The sequence below is a fragment of the Strigops habroptila genome, chromosome 9 (genome assembly GCF_004027225.2).
Source record: "Strigops habroptila isolate Jane chromosome 9, bStrHab1.2.pri, whole genome shotgun sequence".
Lineage (NCBI taxonomy): Eukaryota > Metazoa > Chordata > Aves > Psittaciformes > Psittacidae > Strigops > Strigops habroptila.
Window position 1 is genome coordinate 42,501,285 of NC_044285.2, and position 20,323 is coordinate 42,521,607.

The 20,323-nt window shown below is 48.8% G+C and overlaps 1 protein-coding gene across 1 annotated transcript in view; it reads left to right on the forward strand.

Moving 5' to 3' along the window:
* GPC3 (glypican 3) overlaps positions 1-20,323 on the forward strand; it is a 145,091-nt gene that overhangs the window by 116,998 nt on the left and 7,770 nt on the right. The window contains exon 7 of the mRNA XM_030498225.1: positions 1,375-1,534. Within this exon, the coding sequence (XP_030354085.1) occupies positions 1,375-1,534 (160 nt within the window). The remainder of the gene's footprint in view (positions 1-1,374; positions 1,535-20,323) is intronic.

Below are 20,323 nucleotides of genomic sequence, written 5' to 3' on the forward strand. Positions count from 1 at the left end.
GGCCTTGAACACTGCCAGGGATGGGGCAGCCACAGCTTCTCTGGGCACCCTGTGCCAGCGCCTCAGCACCCTCACAGGGAAGAGCTTCTTCCTAATAACTAACTTGAATCTCCCCTGTTTCAGTTTGAACCCATCATCCCTTGTCCTGTCACTCCAGTCCCTGATAAAGGTCCCTCTTCAGCATCCTTGTAGCCCCCTTCAGACCCTGGAAGCTGCTCTGAGGTTTCCACGCAGCTTCTCTTCTCCAGGCTTTCTCAGCCTGTCTCCATACGGGAGGTGCTCCAGCCATTGAGCATCCTTGTGGCCCTCTGAGTTTTGGGGAGATGAGCTGCATTTTGCTTCCTACCACGGGTGCAGGACCCAGCGTGGTCGCTGCACATGCCAAGGAGAAGTTTGCCACATTGTTTGCCTCAGGCAGGGACCCCAAAGGGGTCTCACATGCGGCCATTTGGTTTTCATTACGTTATGCTCCTCTAATATAAACACTGAGGTATGTGGACATTGCTGTGGACAGGGCAAGCCAGATGCCGAAAGCATTCCTCCGAGGCTGTATAAACTTCAGCAGCTAAAGATTTGAGAAACTCTTTTTCTAAGGCTAGCTTAATAGTTTAAAAATATAACCTAGATTCCAGATATTAAAAAATGCCTTGAGAAGCATGTGTATTGCTGCGAGAGATGGAACTCCCTAACCCCTGAAGTATGCGGAAAGCTCCCACTTTGCAATATCTTCTCTTCCTTATCCTTTTCATTATTTAGTTTTTTTCCATGCTGAGATTAAATTCAAGAAGGTTTTTAATAGCCGAGTGGTAGGGAGAGAAATATTCAGCATATATGAACTGGCTGACTCACAGTTTTCCAAGCGGAGCTGGGTTTATGATGAAACAGCCGCCTGCTTTCAGCAACAGCGAGATGGGAAAAGGCAGCGGGAAGAGGGAGCTGATGCCTTAAAACGTGCCTCTATATGCCATGAAGGGGCAGTGTGGGGAGCTCCTGCCTGTGTTTCCTCTTGCCACTGTGTTTTGCCCCATCTGACCTATCTTTGGACGTGTGTTTTGTAGCCAGCTTTGTAGCCCTGGGGTCTCGCAGGGCTGGTAGAGGTGCTCCAGCTCATGCAATGCTTGCCAAGCAGAAGCCAAAGAGCAGAGTTACTCAGTGTAGTTTTTCCTCCTTTTGTTTCTTCTGTTGTGGTTTTGTGTGCAGCTTTGTCTGTGAATGAACCTGAGCTCACCAGTGCTTTGGCATGTGGAGCACCATGGGGTCCTGTCCCACTGTCCTGGCTCCACTGGCCCCCTCTTGTCACCCGATCCCCGGGATGAAGCGGGAGGGGAGGTGGATGGAGGCTGGTGAATGACTGTGGCACCTCATGTCTTTCAGCTGCTCAAAGGGATGGCTTTACCCCGCCGAAAAGCTCCAGGCAAAGCCCCGGAGAAGGAGGAGGAGGAGGAGAGCGGAGACTGCGATGATGAAGATGACTGTGGCGGAGGCTCTGGGGATGGAGAGCTGCGAGTGAGGAACCAGCTCCGGTTCTTAGCAGGTGATGGGGACGCTGGTCCTGCAGTGGCTGCACCGCTGTGGGTTGTAGGTCTTGGTGATGGTGCAGGGAGCTGCTTTCTGGGGTCTGCTCGGTGCACGCACCACTGATGCTCTGCACAGCCACAGCCCAGAGGCTGTTGATGCCCAGTGTTGTGCTGGAGAGGAAATGCTGCAGCTTTTCCAGGTTGGTTTTGCAGGGCTCTGTTGAGGGCAACCCATGGCAGAGGGTGTGAGACAGGTTGCAAACCATCATCTCTCCTTCCTATGGCTGCCCTCTCTCATGGGCATAGAGATGAGCTTTTCATCTTTCTGGAAGGCATCAGAAAGTTGCAAGCACTGTTTGACTGCAGCAGTGGTTATTTCAGATCTAGGCTTTAGAAACCTGTGGTAATTTTTTACAGATAAAAGGCTCATTTTGCAGAAGTAATTTAGGTACTTGGCAGTGTTCAAGGCCAGGTTGGACACAGGGGCTTGGAGCAACCTGCTCTAGTGGAAGGTGCCCCTGCCCGTGGCAGGGGGTTGGGACTGGATGATCTTAAGGTCCTTTCCAACCCAAACCATTCTGTGATTCTATGGTTCTATGGCTACATTATTAGTAAGGTAATCCCTGATCACCCATCAGGAGGAGAAAGCAAAGGGCCGGTTGTGACTTGGGCAGTCACACGTGCTGTTGGTGTGTGCCTTCTCCCTGACCCACCAACCACTGTCACCCTACTCCTGGCTCTGGGAATCTCAGCAGCAGCAGCATCTTGCTCCCATGAGAGGCTATGTCCATCATGGATGAGAGGGGTCTGCTGGACGTGGGTCTACGGGGGGAGGCTTGGCCCAATTAATGCTGCTACACTGTGCTCTTTGAGAGACCAGACAACTGAACCTGGATAAAATCAGCTTTACAGCTTTGAAGTTTAAGAGGCAAATTTGGGCTCTTAAACGAAGCACAGATGTTTATAAATTCCCTTCCATTGGTCTGAGATAATTAAAATATCCTTAATGAAGTGAGAGCTGAAATATTAAATGCCAAGTTCATATCGAAGATTATTTACACATTATGTAAAATATATCAAATACATATATTCAAATATTGGGTAAGGGGAAGAACATACTTTTTAGGTCCTCCAATCCAGGTCTGAAATAGAAACGTAGAATTCAAAGAAGGATAAAATGTACTTTATTTCATCCTAAAGCTAACTATCAAAGTGTATGTTAAAGAGATACAGGTGATCCACAGCATCCTGAGTCGAGAGCAGAGATACGTGTTTCATGTTCCATGATCTCTGTGTCACACCTTTCTGCTATTTTAAATGTGTTTCTGATTCCTCATATAGCCTTGCCCATAATACCCTCGGTGATCTCTGAAGCCAGGTCTGTAATCCCTTCTGCCTTTTTCTGTCTCTCTAGCCTGGTTTAATCACTGTATTGATCTCCCACCAACCTGCTTGTCTGGCAGTTTAGACCTCTCTTGTCACTGCAGTATGTGAACGGGTAGTAGGAGAAGAGGACTTGCTCTCCCCGTGCTGCTCTGCTGGGAGGGTGTTTGCTATGGATGGGTAAATATTAACTTGAAAGCAGCAGTGCCTTTGGGGCGTTGTGTTTCTGGCAGGTTTCTGAGAGCAGGAGGTTTGTCCAACACAGCTTTTAGGCACTGACTGGCCTCAGACTGTGCCATGGACGCAGCCAGGGAGACTTTATGGTGCTTCCTCACTTGCCTATGCCATAATGCTCTGTTTTCATGTCTGGCTTTAGAGCAGAAAGGCAAAGCAGATCTGACAGTGACAGAATCCTATTTGGTTGGTATTGGATATAAACTGTGCCTCTGCTCAAGTTTTATGTTGGAAACAAGCCCAGGAAAAGTTGCTGATGGTGTGGAAATACTCACTTTCAACATTTTTGAGGATGAGATTTCTTTTTACTTTAAAAGGGTAGTTTTCAATTAATTTTTTTTCCCATCATATCGTGTCGTAGCACGAAATAAAAGGGACCAGAAACCATTCCACAGCTCCCCCCTCCCCTTCCCACATAGTCTAAATTCTAGGCTAGCATGCTGACTTGAAAGGATGCCAGGCTTCGAAATCTGGAAGGAGTTTACAAAATGAACTTTTACATTTAGTGTGGCTTTATCTCTCTCTTTCCCAAGGTAGTTACCCAGTAATAGAGGCAGAAAGGACTGGGAGTGGCTGGGGTCGAGTGGCTGGTTCCCTGGTTTTATCCGTACTGGATGCTCTGCGGTGCTAAGGCAGGAACACGGCTGGATGGATGTGTCACAGCGCAGTGATGAAACCCCCAAACCCCCTTTGAGCGTGTTTGAGTGCCTCTGCCAACCCTCAGAGGGTTGCAGTTGGGGAACACAGTTTGGGTGCTTTGCTTTCCTGTTCTTAGAGGGTTTGTTCAGCTTGGCCCTGTGATGGGGAGATCTCCTCCTTTGCAAAGGGTTTCCCAAGCCTTGCAGATGGACTTGGTGGTGCCCTGGGCAGGAGGAGAGGTGTGTGCATTGGCTTGGCGCTGAGTTTGGTTGTTGAGTGAAAACGTTGGCGGAGTTTGCCACCTCTGAGGTCGTTGCATCTCTTGGATGCAGTGGGCATGGCTCCTGCTCCCTGGTGTAGGTGCTAACTGCAAGCAGCTGCTCCGTACCGGCCTCGCTGAGATGTCCCCTCAAAGGTCTTGAAAATGTAGAGATGAAAAAAGAGCAAAAGAAAGGAAAAAGTCAGTCTCAAACACAGCCTAGTTTTGATTTATCACCTGTGGTATAAAATGTAACCTTTGTTTCCTATTTCTAATGAGCCCGTAATAACTGGACAGTCAACTTAAACTTTAATGATTTAAACATACTTGTAAACTGTCAAGTCCAAAGTTTGTGAGTGACTATAAACATATGGTGGGGAGCCCTATATGCTAATAAATTCATTATTACGTTGCCCCAGTGGGAAACATGGGGATGGCAGGCTTTTTTTTATGATAGGTCTTTTATTGTTTGTCACATCTGCAACACATTAAGGATTTGAAGGCAGATAATGTTTACTGTAAGGGGGGGTGGACTGCAAACCTCCCAGCTCAGGCAAGAGCACATCCTGTTTGTCAATGGAGCACCCTGGCCCTGCAGCTCTAAAAATAGAGCTGTGTCCATCCATCCGCACACATATATTTTTGTCACACCGATGGCAAATCATGCCTGGGAAGAAATTATAGTATTTCCCCCCCCTCCCCGAATTACAAGTCAGTGCAAATGTATTCCACGCTCTGCAACACAAACATTTTGGTTGTTCTGCATAGGCACCCAAAGCAAACAGAGCCATGAGTGGCTGGCACTTCACTGCCACCTCAGCCAACCACCCATGAATTAGCTCAGCTCTGTTTTCACTCAGATGCTGCTTATAACCAACAAGCTTATTGCCAGGAAGCCTGAAACTAAAGCTGGAGAGGCTCCTGTGCTGGCTGGATGGCTCTAGCAGGCGCTGGGGGTGAGGAGATGCAGGCTTTTTGGGAGGTTGCAAAGGTGATGTGGTCCAGCTCAGCTGTGAGGGGATGCTGTGCCCCTGGGCATCACACAGACTTTGCCAGGAGGAAAAAAATCCCTTTTAGTGGCTGGAGCATCACCCAGGGAATGTTGTGAGCAATCAGCAACCAGGGGGGAGTTGGGAGGACAAGGGGAAGATCTACCCTTCCAAAATATCTGTGTTAGTAACAAAAGTTGTCTTGGGAACAGATGGATTTGGCAGAATTAAGTAGAAATAGCTTGTCCTGGGAAGGGAAGTTGGCCTCATCCCATGAGATATGTGAAGATAGATGTGTGCAATATATAAAGATGGCTCTGCAAGTTTGTCTGTGTAGAACAGCTCCCCTGCCTGGCTGTTGCTGCTGCATAACCTGCACTTGGCTTTGCCTTCCTGCTCTCCCTTGGTTACTCCTAAGGGAGAGAAGGAGTCTGTAGTTCGAGCCCCAGGGGCAGCCCCAGGTTTTCCTGCGCCCTGCCTGTCTGATGGGTAGGCTGGGATTCTGTGCTGCTTCCCAGCAACCCAGCCATGCCCAGGTGCTGCAGGGAAGTCAAGATCAGCACAGGGTGTCCCTTGATTTACCCAGATCTGTAACTCCTTAATAGCTTCTGGCTTGCTCTGCCCCTGACTTATCCTCTTGGCAGGGTTTTTTTGAGTGCTCTCATCAAATTGAAGGCTTGTGAGACCCCACTTCGTGGTGAGACCCCCCCTGCTGTACTCCACACGGCTCTGAGGCCTCCAAGAGGGACGTGGAGCTGATGGAGCAAGTCCAGAGGAGGCCCCGGAGCTGCTGCGAGGGCTGGAGCAGCTCTGCTCTGGAGCCAGGCTGAGAGAGCTGGGCTGGGGCAGCCTGGAGAAGAGAAGGCTCCTGAAGGGGAGACCTTAGAGCAGCTCCAGTGCCTAAAGGGGCTCCAGGAAACCTGGAGAGGGGCTTTGGACAAGGGCCTGTAGGGACCAGGGATCAGAGTCTGCCGGGGCTCACGCTGTGCATGTGCTGGAAGACAGAGCAACAGTAGTTAAAGTCTTTACAAGATTGCGTCTTCCCATCCTGTAGATAGCTTCAGGCTGTCTCCTGACACTGCCCTGCTCCATGTAGTGCTGGGTCTTGGGATGTTCATCTGGCTGCTGAGAAAGATGCTTTCAAATGCCTGCTTGACTTTTCGAATGCTCCTTCCGCAGGTGGAAACTGTGCCTCCCCATCTGTGTGGATTTGGCTGGCTTGAGGCCACGTGGCTGGCGTGCCTGCCACTGTCCAGCCTGCGGGCTTGGCTCGTCCTGCTGGAAACTATCAATACCTATTGTGCATGGCTCTGCTCAGCCTTCAGCAGAGCTGCCCTCTGCTTGGCTCTGGTGTCGGTTTGATGCAGCATCTCCCCATTGTTTTTTCCTATTTTACTAAAAGCTTTAGCACTTTTAACTACCATTTTTGTAGCAGAACCGTTTTATTTAACTCTTTTTGTTGTTTGTTTCCAAAGAGGGTGTTTGGAATGCTTGACTGAAGCAGGGATAGCAGGAACATGCTGTTTTACAAGACGTGCATCCCGTCCCGGGGTGAAAAATGCCAAGGCCAAATGTCAGCTAGATTATCCCGATGGAAGAGATGGAATGGTACCAACTAAAACCACGCAATAACTTGATTATTGTGTTTCTGTTTCAAGTGTTTGTGTTTGTTGAAATGTCTCCTTTTCATGAAGATTTGGTCAGAAATCAAGAATTCTTTGTCACTATCCAAATACAAGCTAGAAGATGGAGTGGGAGTCACATGAAGCAGTTGGATGAAGCTCTTAATTGAGTTGCAAGCTCATTAATTCACTTTTGACGTCAGCAAAAATGATTTAGTGTTTCTTTATTGACAGACTGGGAAATTATTGGTGCCTTTCAGAGATGAGCTGGTTCATAGCATCCTTCAGCTGCTGTTTGTGCTGCTGTGACTGTTCCAGGCCTCGCACTGTACATAATGTATACATTCTGAAGGGTTCTTGTGACTTCTGTGCTGTGAGTTGTGCCAAAGAAACAGTAAATCCACAACTGAAGAACTGAAATTTATCTGTGAGAATCAGTTTGCACTTTGAGAAAAGCTTCTCATCTGCAAACCCCATCTATGAAATCAGCAAGTAAAGCCACTGGGCATGTTAATCCCATGCTCCTAGTTTTCTGGTTTCCATTTTTAATTGTTTTTAACAACTTTTCCAGTGTTGTGCTTACAGGCTGCAGATTCAGGTCCCTCTGAGCGATTTGTATCTGGTATCTTCAGGAGCTGACTATCTGATGTCTTTAGGGTCCATTCTGACCCAAAGCAGAGAGTGATGTACAAGTTTCTTTAAAGCAGGATCAGTGGAGGGTGTATAAACCCGGATATCCTCATCTCCATAAGTCATATGCATCACATTCCCAATGTGAGCAGACATTGGCCTAAATCCTTTTTGGAAGCCCAGATCAGTGCAGATGAGGCTGGTTCTTGGGCTCAGTATAAGGTGACTGGATGAGATTGAAGGGTTGGAGACACACTGAAGGTCAGACAAAATGATGCTTCTGCTTCTTTGAGAATCTCTGACTTCTTGTCAGTCCCAGATGTTTATAATGCCGGTCTGCTGGCAAAGGGTTTACCCTCTAGTCGGGTTGTGAGTTTGAATAATAGTTTGTGTTACGCCACAGCATCTAAGGAGATACTTTTAACAGTGTAATTTCGGAGCTGATGCATCTTTCAATTGTCACCAAGTGCAGCATTTTACGTGACTGAATGCATCAAAACAATTTCAAGCATGCAAAAATCTGCCCAGTTGCAGTAGTGATAGTCACAGTTATCTTTAAAGGATGATGAATGTGATTTCGGTGGCTGAACACACAGGAATTCTTCCAAAGCTGGGAAACACAATTCCCGACTTGGATACAAACCTGCATTTCTTTTTTTGTTTGTTGTGAGTGACAAAATAGTTTAACTGGATTTCTTTTTAAGGGACCACAATAAAGAAATATTTCAGACAGGAGCAGCCCAGGTGCTACTTGCTAATGGACTGACAAGATAACCTTACGCTGATAGTCAGGGCATCGTATCTGCGTGAGTTGTTGTACAAAGAGAGGTTTGTCTGTGAGCCTGATAACAATATAACGTGTTGATTGACTTTTCCCATAGGAGAGGGTGCCCCTTTCATGAGTGGCTTGGCTTTTACTAATACCTTACTGCAGGTAAGCTGATAAGAGCGATTATGGGGATGTAATAAATGAGGCTGTAGGGTGCAGCTCTGCTCAGCCTTGTGGGAGAGGGTTCCAGGCCTGGACCGTGTCCCAGCCATGCTGGGCAATGCATGTGCCCAGCACTCGTGCTGGTGTGCAAGCACTCAGCTCTAAAACATCACAGGAACATCATCCACTGGCACAGGGTGCCCAGAGAAGCTGTGGCTGCCCCATCCCTGGCAGTGTTCAAGGCCAGGTTGGACACAGGGGCTTGGAGCAACCTGCTCTAGTGGAAGGTGGCCCTGCCCGTGGCAGGGGGTTGGAGGTGGATGAGCTTTAAGGTCCCTTCAAGCCAAACCAGTCTGGGATTCTATATCTGCTTATACTTCAGGTGTCTTAGACCACCTGGGCACCACTGAAGGGGAGCAGACACGGGCCAGCTCTATAACTGAGCTGCTGCTCGGTGGTACTCCTCAGAAACCATAGCCACCAGCTGAACACCAGGCTGGGGTCAGCAAGACTGGGATGCTTTGGCACACACCACCATGGTGCTGGGGATTTGGCTACGGGCAATGGCAAGGATTGAACAGGAGGAACATCACACACTGAGTACACCCAAAGGTTACATGCAGTCAAAGCCTCAAGAAGACAAATTCACGGAACTAAGGTCCATCAAGGACCATTAAACACAGCTTGATGTGTGTCTGCCCAAAAAGTGTCTTGGGGAAATAGAACTATGTGAATAACAGACACAACTGTCATTGAGCCAGGTGGCCCTGAAAGTGTCCTGGGATCTCAGCTGTGGCTGCTCTGTTACTATCCATCATCTTGCCCTGAGGGAGATGTCCAAAAGAAAAGATGATGTTTCAGGTGAATCAAGGAAGCCAACACTTACTGGAATGCTTTTGGGTACAACTTTCAGAGCACTCTTGAACCTTAAAGGGAAGAGGATGGGAAATGCTGAAGTTCTCCAGAACTGCCTTAAAGCTCCTGCCCTCTCCATTCCCCTGTTCAAATGTGAGCAAATGTGTCTGTTTTCATACAGGACATTGTGGCAGTGACCTGGCAGTGCGAGTTACAGCGTTGCATTATGGCAGCAACCAAAGGCTCTGGGGAGCTGGTGTTTACTTAGATGTGGTTGAGTGAGAGCCTTACACGGCAGCAATCTCCTTACCCAGGATCCAGTAGGTTCCTACTTGCTGCAGACAGCAGCACTGCAGAGTTTTTACATCTTCCCATCAATATAAGGGTACGTGTCTATGAACTACTCAAGCCTGATTAAATGAGGCTGTGAGTTAATATCTGGAAGATGTCTGCATCTTTCCAGACAGTGATGCTTCATGGAAAGCCATGAGTTGTAGCCTGGAAGAGAGGAAGAGACCCTCACCTGAGACAAGAGTCTCAAAATGACATTAATGGAGAGACAAGGCTGGATTTGTGCACAGGCCTGATCCTGGAGCCCGGTGCTGGTGGGTGATGTTCTCCAGCAGAAGGAAACACAGACCTGTACAGAAAGGAGCCTGTCTTTTTAGTCCTTGCCAAAAAGTGATCAGAAAGAGGGAGAAGGATGCTCCTCCAGATACACCTCTCAGGACTCAGCGTTTTTAATCCTCATTTCTTTCTCTCTCCTCCCCACGCCTTGCTTTGGAAGTGAAAATAGTGTGTGTTTGGCTCTGGCCTGCAGATCACTCATCAGTCGGTGTATTACGAGGACACGATCGGTTACTGAGTCAACAGTGCTCTGTGTGCTCCAGAAGGGGATTCATCACCCGTCAGGCAGAAGCTCTCCTCGGCTGCGGTGCATTAGCCGTGACCCGTGCGTGCACATCTGCCGGGGCCAGCACCACGGTAACATGAACTGAAGCAGATGTGTCCATGGAGCGCTGCCTCCCCTCTTCCCAAAGGGACCTCAGCAGATCCCTGACCCCTTGTGTGGCTTTGAGCTGGAGGTGAGCTGTGCTCTGCCTTCACCATCCATCCCAGGGGCCTTGAACACTGCCAGGGATGGGGCAGCCACAGCTTCTCTGGGCACCCTGTGCCAGCGCCTCAGCACCCTCACAGGGAACAACTTCAGCCTTATATCCAACCTGAATCTCCCCTGTTTCAGTTTAAACCATCATCCTATCACTCCAGTACCTGATGAAGAGTCCCTCTCCAGCATCCTGGTAGCCCCCTTCAGACCCTGGAAGCTGCTCTGAGGTCTCCACGCAGCTTCTCTTCTCTAGGCTGAACAGCCCCAGTTTTCTCAGCCTTTGTATGGGAGGTGCTCCAGCCAACCTTTTAGGTCAGGTTGGAAACTTTCTGATGGGAAGACTTTGGTTTGCAGAATGCCTCTCTGCTGGATCTGGGATGCAATGAAGCCTGCTGGGCTTTTGGATGGGACTGTTTTGTTTCGGAAATAAATTAAGACATCTTTCCCTCTCCTGCAGTGGGAAAATGCAGCTACAGCCTGACTGCCCATGCCACAAGGTAATGCTCTCAGCTTCACTCCAGCACGGCTTCTGGTCTGAAAGTCTGCTTCAGATTATGGTTTTAGTTATATCACAGGAAAACATGAAACCCAAGTGAATTGATTTGACTTTGTTGGAGTGGTATGTTAACTTGCCTTTTTGTTAAAAACAGCTCCAGATCTGCATGGGTTTTGCCTTTGTTCAGCTTTGGAGCAGTAGCACATTCCCCCTTTTCTGCGGGAATGGAAATCTGGCGTGTTGACCAGCTTCTGTTGGTTCAGAAAATGTCTTCAGTGGCGTTTAGGGCTCTCCAACAACCTCTTGCTGTCTGCTCCTGCTTTTCCTTCATTCTGCTTCCCACAGGACCTGCGAGGATGCTCTGCCCTTCCCTCCTGTGGTATGCTGAGTCTGCACCCACTGCAATCTCGAATGCAAACCCAGCAGTGCCTCTTCTTTCCACACCTTTCTTCCTCCTTTGTATCCCATCTCCAAGCAGCCGAGAGCCAGTGCCCAAAGCTCTACCTTGGGGCTGACTCTTGGATGCTGAAGGACCCTGTGCACTGCTGCATGCCCGGGATGGTGCTGCATCCCTTGGCTGGCTGCTCCCTTGGGGGTTATATGCCGTGATGTTAGGTGTTAGTTAGTTAGACATGAGACATTAGGCAGAAGCTCTTCCCTGTGAGGGTGCTGAGGCGCTGGCACAGGGTGCCCAGAGAAGCTGTGGCTGCCCCATCCCTGGCAGTGTTCAAGGCCAGGTTGGACACAGGGGCTTGGAGCAACCTGCTCTAGTGGAAGGTGTCCCTGCCCGTGGCAGGGGTTGGAACTGGAGGAGCTTTAAGGTCCCTTCCAGCACAAACCATTCTATGATTCTATGTGTGGGGATGTATGTATTGTGGGGCAGGTACTGCTGAACTGCCATGGGACCTGGCTGGCTGCGTTGGGTTTGGCAGCTGGACACGCTTCCAGGGCCTCTGTCCCCATCTCAGCGCAGCGCAGCAGTCCCAGCAGAATTCCTAAGCTGTAATTACAACTGCAATGTGATACACATCCTTTTTCTGTCTCTCCTGCCCCCCCCCCTTTCTTTTTCTCCCTCCTTCCTGTTTTAATTCAGTATCTTGAGTCTGTGTAAAATTGTTGGACTCGAAGCTATTTTGGAGTTGCTTGTGTCCCATGGATACTGGAGATGCTTCCTGTATGGGGAGGCAGACATCTGCTGCAGCCTGTTTTCGGACTCCTCTGTGTTAGGCAGACTGCAGTTGGCAGGTGGGAGCTGGTGGTTATTATCAGAGTCTGAGTAATATCCTCTGCCTCCCCGATAACTCTGCGCCGGCTGCTCGTCCTCTTCTGGTTCTGTGGAGATCATTCCAGTCAAAAGTGAATAAGTTGTGTGCTCCCCAAAGTGGCTGCAGAACACAGCCTGCAAGAGCTCTTCCTCTTCCCTTGGCCACATAAATCATCTGTTAAGGCAAGTGCAGAGAATGTGAAAGAATGCATTTCTATCTGAAACACTCTCCACTCCCCTTCCCTCTAAGGGAAGACTTCCCCACTCGTGCTCCCACTTGTCAGGGAGCATCTGGTGTGCTGCTGTCACCTTCCATTTCCCTTCCTGGCACTTGTAGCTTTATTTCTGCTGTTGCAAAGATGAAAAAAGGGTCAAGGTCCAGAGGAGGCCCCGGAGCTGCTGCGAGGGCTGGAGCAGCTCTGCTCTGGAGCCAGGCTGAGAGAGCTGGGCTGGGGCAGCCTGGAGAAGAGAAGGCTCCTGAAGGGGAGACCTTAGAGCAGCTCCAGTGCCTAAAGGGGCTCCAGGAAACCTGGAGAGGGGCTTTGGACAAGGGCCCGTAGGGACAGGCCAAGGGGAACGGCTTTAACCTGCCAGGGGAAATTAAGATCTCTGGTGGGACATTCCTTGCCTGGCTGTGGGTTTTGGTGGCGGTTTTGGTGGAAAGCTTTGCAGTCGTGGGATGCATGTGTCCAGGGCAGTTGTGGTCTTGCAGCTCTTGCAGGGATGGAGGTCCTGAATCTGCCCTCTCTAGGCACCTCCTTTCTGGTTTTGTTTCCCCCTTCCCACCCCTCATTTGCTTTATTTACCCCAGAAGGCTGGGGAAACAGCCACTCCAGAAAACAAAGCTCTGTGGTTTCTGCTGGGCATTAGACCAGTGCCCCAGGTCTGCTGACCCTTGTGTTTCCAGTGACCGAATAGCCAGCTGGTGGGTCAGGTTTGGATCTTGGCAGCTCAGCAGATGTCTTTCCCTCCAGTTTGCTTCTCTAAATGTTTTTAATGGCAGCACTGAGTGGCTGAAGGTGGCAGAGGTGGGACGGCGCCATGGGCAAAGGTAGGTCTGGTGCTGGAGTCCCCAGCTACAGATGTCTCCCACACACATAGAATCATAGAATCCCAGACTGGTTTGGGTTGAAGAGACCTTGAAGCTCCTCCAGCTCCAACCCCCTGCCACGGGCAGGGACACCTTCCACTAGAGCAGGTTGCTCCAAGCCCCTGTGTCCAACCTGGCCTTGAACACTGCCAGGCATGGGGCAGCCACAGCTTCTCTGGGCACCCTGTGCCAGCGCCTCAGCACCCTCACAGGGAAGAGCTTCTGCCTTCACACAAATAATTCCACTCAGTCTTTGGGGTCCCCTGGGCTTGGGCACCAGCTGAAGTATCTTGCTGATACTTCAGTTTCTGCTGGGCCAGACTCTTAATGCCATTAACAGACACGAGCTGGGTCTGTCTTAGTGGCCTTAATTTATGAAATCAGGCAGCAGTGCTCTCAGAAGAGCAGTGCTGGGAAAGGGAACAGAGCGGGCTGGAGGTTTCCAATTTCTGCTGGATCAGGCCCCTGGAGATCCGTGTGATCTGGTGCACTGGAGGCAGTGCTGTTGCAGTGACTCATAAACAGATGTGCCCAATTTACATTGCAGCTTAATACCTTTGTTTAAAAAAAACAGGGTTTTTTCAAGACAAATGTGTTAAAGCAGATGTTTCCAGTAAAACAAAGACTTGTGTGATTTACAAACAACTTCCTACCGCCAGAACTCATTAGAAAATTGGGGGGGGGGGGTGGTGTATAAAGAAAAATAGGCTCTGTGTATGAACAAAAAGATAAAAACCCAAACTAAGGACATAGCAAGGAGGTATTTCCACACGTTGAACCAAAAGAACTGCTGTGCTTGGGTTGCAAAGCAAGAGGTTTGAGAGTGACCTCAGTTGCTAGTAGCAGTAAGACTAACCCTGACCAGTTGCATATATTAAGGAGCAGAAACCAGGCTCTAAAAATGCCTAACCAGCTCCTGCCATGTAGGGTACGAGGTAACTGCGACCACAGTGTGGGATTGCCTGGAGGTTCCTAAGTCACTTCCATCCCATGGAAACCTACCCTGGAGGACTGGACGGCTGCAGGATTGCACTAACCCTAAAGCAAAGCAAACAGATGCAGCCCCTATAGCAAGCAGGATGGGATGCACAGGGGGATGCTGGCTTTGCCTTGACTTGCAGGTCAGGCTTTCTGCATTTCCCGGGGGGACTGTGCAAGGCTGTGCCCATTCACCTGCTCCTCACAGGTTTTGGGAGGCAAAAGCAGGTTCGTGCTGAGAAACTCTTGTCTCTGGTCTCTTTGGACCCACTTTCCGCCTGGCTGCACTGCGGGGCTGCCCAGCACTCACGTTACATACAACTTGACACCCCATGTGGCCTTAATGGGTTTCCCAGGCTGCAGCTGCAGCACGGTCACCAGTTCTTGGCAATCCCCGTTTGCCTTGCACAGATATCATGTTTTTTTAATGCACTTGTCACCTATTTCATCCAGGCTACTTTTACTAAAGAGGCAGTGTCAGATGTTTGGGGGTTGGCAGGCTCGTCTAAACCCATCGTTGCTTGGCACCTGTGGCCAGGGCAAATGCCTCAACCAACTTCTGTGAGGATGTGAAGGCATCCAGCAAGCCTGAATGGAGCAAAACAGGGGATCAGGAGGCAGAGAGGGGTTTGCTGCTGTGCTGGAGCATCGCAGGAGAGGTCTCTTGAGCAACCAAGGTTTGGCACATGAGGAAACAACAAGGATGATTTCAGGAGCTTCTCGGCACATGGATGTGGGATGTCTCATCAGGGCTGTCAAGGTCATCACCAGGAAAAATGACCACTAATGTCAGAGACCTCTTGAGGTGTCCTTAGGAATAGGGGTTGAGAGGGTGCACTGGAAGATGGCTGCAGGACAGGACTGCTCCTCACCCTCCCTGCTCCCTGGTGTGTCTGGTTTCCGTGTCCTGTGTCTTGCCATAAAGAGTGTTTTCAGAGCAAAACCTTGATGGCTTCACAGGGGAAGTTGCTGGGAGGAATTAAAAGCATCCAAGGAGGAGAAGGCCACTGCTGTGGAGTGACTCGGGGCAGTCAGGTGCTTGTCCCAGCTCACCCATCAGTGCTCACGAAGCCTCGTTGCAGCCTCAGCTCTGTTTTAGCCACTAAGTGAATGGAGGCTGCGCTCGGGGACTGTGAGGCTTCGGTGCTTAATTAATCTCTGCAAAGCAGAGCGTATAATTAATGCCTGCAGTGTGCTTTGAGCTCCTTGGGTGCAAGGCAGTCGCTGTGCTTTGCCTTTCCAAAGCAAAACCACACAGTTGGGGGGGTGAAAATCATCACTGGTTGGTACCATGTGCTGTGCCGGGCAATCCAGGGATGGCTGCTCTTCCTATCCCAGTGTTCTGGGGTCTTTTGGTCTCTGCTGGTTCTGTCCCAGGGAAAGCCGTGGGCAGATGTAGCCCAACGCATCCTCTATTCCCTTCAAGCTCCCCAGCTGGTGCAAATTGTCCTGGGGACATGGAGCTGACTGGAGAAAACACCCTCCCTCACTCCTTAAAAGGGGCATCTCCATCTGCTTTCCTGGTGTTCCTACACAGGCTTTTGTACTTTCTTCCTGAAATACCTTTGTTTTTCAGCCATTTCTTCAAACAAAGAGGGAAAATCACCACTAGTTGCTTAGTGCTGGTTTTACATTAAACCATCCTGCAAAGACTAAGCAAACTGGGTAAAAAAAAAAAACCCAACAAAGGGTATATTTTGGCAGCTTAAGGACAGCCAGGCAAGTTTCCCTTGTGATATCTCTAAAGCTTGTTTTCTCACTGTCAGCATTGATTTTGTGGGTGTTAAACATAAAGGAGAGGAAAACAGATTGCAGGTACGGTGAGTTCCAGCACAATCAACTGTCGTGATTTCAAGAAGATGCTTTTAAGCAAGTCTTTCAAATCACCTCCTCATTTCTCAGTCGTCAGGTGTGGAAGTGCAGGAGTCGTTCCCTGTCACACGCCGCCCTGCCGCCGTGCTCACGCTCTGGGGGATCTGCAGGCATTTTACACCACTTGCCACCGAGCAGTAACAGCAATAAATGAACACTTTAAAAGCATCAATGTTTTATTCCATAGGAGTCGGGCAGGACATTTGGAAGGGAAAGAAATGTAAATAGAATGAAATTCTTAAGCAAGATTATTGATATGACAGGACTAAAGAGCTTGGGATTCTGTGAAAAGTGCCTCTTTTCATCCCTCTAATAAGTCCATTACTTGCACTCGGGAATATTTTAAGGTCCTTTTCATGCTGAATCTGGAGTTGAGCATGCTTTGCATTTCAAGCTTTGTCTGTGAATCAGTAGAAGCCAAAGTTATTTCTGCTTTAAAATAACAGGAGCGGGGAACAGCTAATCTCTTTTCATTCGGAGTCCTTACATTATTTTACTGGACAGAGTTTGTGTTGGCTACAAAACAGGGCATTCACAAAATCTATGAGAAGGAATTTAGGCTAAGAATGAAGCCTAGATTGCAGTATGCATAAAGGCTCCTTCTCCTAAGGCCATTAAGAAATTCCAAATCGGAGCTATTTTGAACAGTGACGTTAAATTAGCCTTGCTAATTCCAGTAATTCAAGCCGATAGCTGAGTTTACAAATCTACTAGATGAGGCCTTCCCATAATTACAATCTCAATGTGCTTTTCAGCTAAGGTGAGTCGACACCAAAAAAAAGATAAATAAATAAAAGGGGGGAAAATGTTCTTTCTGTTCTGGCTTTTGAGATGAATATCTCTAAAGAACAGTTCACTGGCTGTATTGCACCACTAAGATGTCCTCTGTCCTGGACTGGTAAGTTCATTTTGCCTCTAATGTGCACGTGAAATGCAAAAAAGAGATGGGATTTTCCCCTGCTTTGTTTTGACTCTTGTCTCTTTTCAAAGGAGCATTGATGCTGCTGGTGCTTGTAGTTTGGGGTTTAGTTGTTTATTTACAGGTAGTGATTCCTACAGGGAAAAGAAAGAGTCTGACTGTGTTACCCTCTTTTGGGGTGGGGGGAAACCCCAACCTTTGGTAGGTAAATTCAGGTTAGAGCAGGTGGAGCAGTGATAAAAAGCAGCAGCCCCCCTTTATATTATTATAAAGTTGATTTCCAGATCCCAACACAACCCGACATTCCCAGAGCGACGCAGAGGTTTTAAGGATATGTTTTCAGAGCCATAAGGCACAAACCCATGAAACAAAAATTGAGTGCATTATTTAAAAGGGTGTTAATTTTATTAGAACTGAGCTGAGCTAATATAAGGGCAAAGGTAAGTATTCACATCAGCACTTAACTCGGGTTGCAACGTTCATAAAATGTCCTTTTGATCAAGCCCTAAGTGTTTTGATCCTTATTCTATGAGCATCATTCAAAGTGACCTAACTGTAGCTCCAAACAGGCATCTGCAGCTGCAGAAGTCCTTGAGCAATAACAGGTCAGGAACTTGAATGTGTGCTCTGCTGGGAATGCTAATATTGCAATCCTCCTTTTTTATTCTGTTCCAGCACAAAAACTCGCACGAAATAACAATTCCCAACAGAAAATTGTCCTGTCACCATTGACTGTGGATAACTTGAGTCAAATATTAAACCGAACACTGATTTTAATCTATCTAAATAATAATGACATAGCTGCTAAATATTTTGATATCATCAGCACGTGAGTGTTTGACATTTTCCCATTGATAACATTGTCACCATTGGCACAGCCAAGTGAAACGTCGTGATTTTTAGGAGCCCACCCTGATTTAAGAAGATATTTTTTTGCAGGGCACCCACAGGATTGGGTGCAGCTCCTGACTACATGGTCCTGCAGAGCCCATCTGCAAAAGGGATGGAGCACAAAGCTTGCAGGAGCTGTCAGGCATCTCCTCTCCCTGATGCAGGCAGATTTCTGACACCAATGCCTGTTGCCCATAGGCTCAGGTCCATGGAACAAATAATACCCCCAAATGGTGCTTAGGCAGGATCAGGTAGAATCAGGGGCTGGAGGGAGCTGCTGTTGTGCCCTGAGGCTGTGGTGATGGTCAGGGAGGAGTGGGGTGGTGTGTGGTGGGGCACAAGCCCATCTCTTTTTTCTGGGAGGTTGGGAGAGGAGGAAGGGTGAAATGCAACTCTTGATTTCCAGGAAACTCTTTAATCTCTAATCTGTTTTAGAAAGGATTTTGTATTTTTCAAGGGATTTACAAACTGGATTACATAGGCTTTTTGTTCTGATTTTCCACAATGATTGTGACGTTCCTAAGACTGAGCTGTGAATGAGACAGGATGGAGGTAGAGGCATTCATGGATTTGGACCTCGGAGCATTCTTGCATTGTCACCTCCTCGTGTCACTGCTCGCTGTGCCAATGGATGTGTCCCCAGAGCAATTTGGATGCTCCCGCATGAGCTGTGTGTCCCCATCCCCGGTACTCCCTTGGGGAAGAGACAGCCAACATGGTCTCCTTGAGCTCCACCATGGTCCCAGCCGTGAGCCCTGGTTTGACAAGGCCTCATCCATGGGTCATCAGGGAGCATCTTGGTCCTTAGGAAAAAGCAAGTGATGACAGATCCAGCACAGCCCAAGTGCTGCAGTTGCAGTGTCCTGGAGCTCAGCTGGGTTTCCCATTGGAGCTGCCACTGCCATCCAGCTCTAGCTTTCAGCACCATTGTTCCACTAGAGCTTTGGGACCAGGGCTTGCTCTCAGTCCGGGCAGGAGGCAGGGAGCAGGAATGAGCCCTGGTTTTGCAGCTGGGTTTAATTTGGGTCTCTCTCTGCAGCCCTGCAGAAGGCAGTGCAAAGCCAGGTCCTGGTTTCAGGATACAGCAGCTGTTCCCGGGGCTCTTTCCAGCACAGGGAACATGACCTGAAGCTGTTAAAAAGTTCCAGCCTAGGAACTCACCCTTCTTTTTCTATATAAAGTGGAAAGTCGGGTATGAGATGTTTCCCAGGGCCTCCTGCATTACTCCATTTTTATAGGCTCAAGTCACTTTAATGTTGGCTTAATGCAGGGCCAGGTGTTGGTTTATTTCTTTATTTATCCTAGCAGCTTAGTGCAGTTAAAAAGCCACCGGTGCTGTAGCCTCTCAGCTCCCTTCTCTTGGCAGCTCCCTCACCTCAACCCCTGCTCTGTGCAGGCTTTCCCCTGGCATGGGGAGCTTTGCTCTCCATCCACACCGGTGATCCCAGGCAGTGAAACAGCACAAAAGCTCCAGGAGTTTCTCCAGGAGCAGAGGCTGAGGAGATGTCTGAGTGCCACCATGCATGGATGGGGCTTGGAGCAACCTGCTCTAGTGGAAGGTGTCCGTGTTCATGGCAGGGGGTTGGAACTGAATGAGCTTTAAGGTCCCTTCAACCCAAACGAGTCTGGGATTCTGTGATTTATTCTGTGCCTGAGCCTACCTGCTGGCTCTGCCTGTGGACTGAGCAGGTATGTCCATGCCCAACACAAATTCCTAGATTATGACCCAAAATCTCACTCCAGGTATTTTTCTTGGCATCATGAGATGTAGCCTGGTGGAGCCTCTTGTCAGTTTGATCCTGGGCTGGAAGCACTGCTCAGGCACTTTGTTCACGTGTGTGCTCAAGGGGCAAAGCACGAGCTGCCTTTGATTACATTTCTTCTGTACAAGCATAAGTCAGTGGTGGATGTCCAGGGACTTCTGACTGAGCATAGACATTGCACAAAGTCCTGGTTGCCTACTTGAAGCATGAATGCCACAAACCCTGTTCTCCATGGCCTGGGCCCTGTTCAAGTCTGGTTTCTGCACGCAGTGAGTCACGAAGGAAGATGTCAGATGTTCCTGAGTGCCACCATGGGTTTTCTAATCAAGCACTGAGAAGTACCCTTCTGCCTTGAGGGCTGCTTTTAGCAGCTGGCATCTGGAAGGCAGGGACCATTGCTGTTCCCCTTAGGACTGCTTCTTAGTGGGTTTTGCTAGAACATGAATGTCACTATATGCCCTGAGCTTGGAGAGCTGAAGGCCAGCAGGCAGCAAGCAAGAGCTGCCTGTCGTGGTTATGTCCAGAGAGCTTTTAGGGGAACAAATATGAAGGAGACCATTTCAGATTGATGTGATGATGTTGTTTTCTGCCATTAGGGGAAATATACGAAGCATTTCATTCTGCTCTGCTGTCACTGGGAATGTTACCTCCCAAAATGAAGACTGTCCTGAGATGTCTCAGGTGACAGCAGAGTGATCAGAAGAGATCGCTTTGTGGCTTTAGGTCTTTAGGGTCTCCAATGAGAGAGAAAGTGACTCCACACCTGGGTGGGCTGAGGTACATGGGGGATCTGCAGGGATATTGCTTGACCCAGTCCTATGTTGCCGCTTCATAAATCACTTCCATTCATACTCTTCTGTTTCTAGTTTTCCTCTTTTTCTTG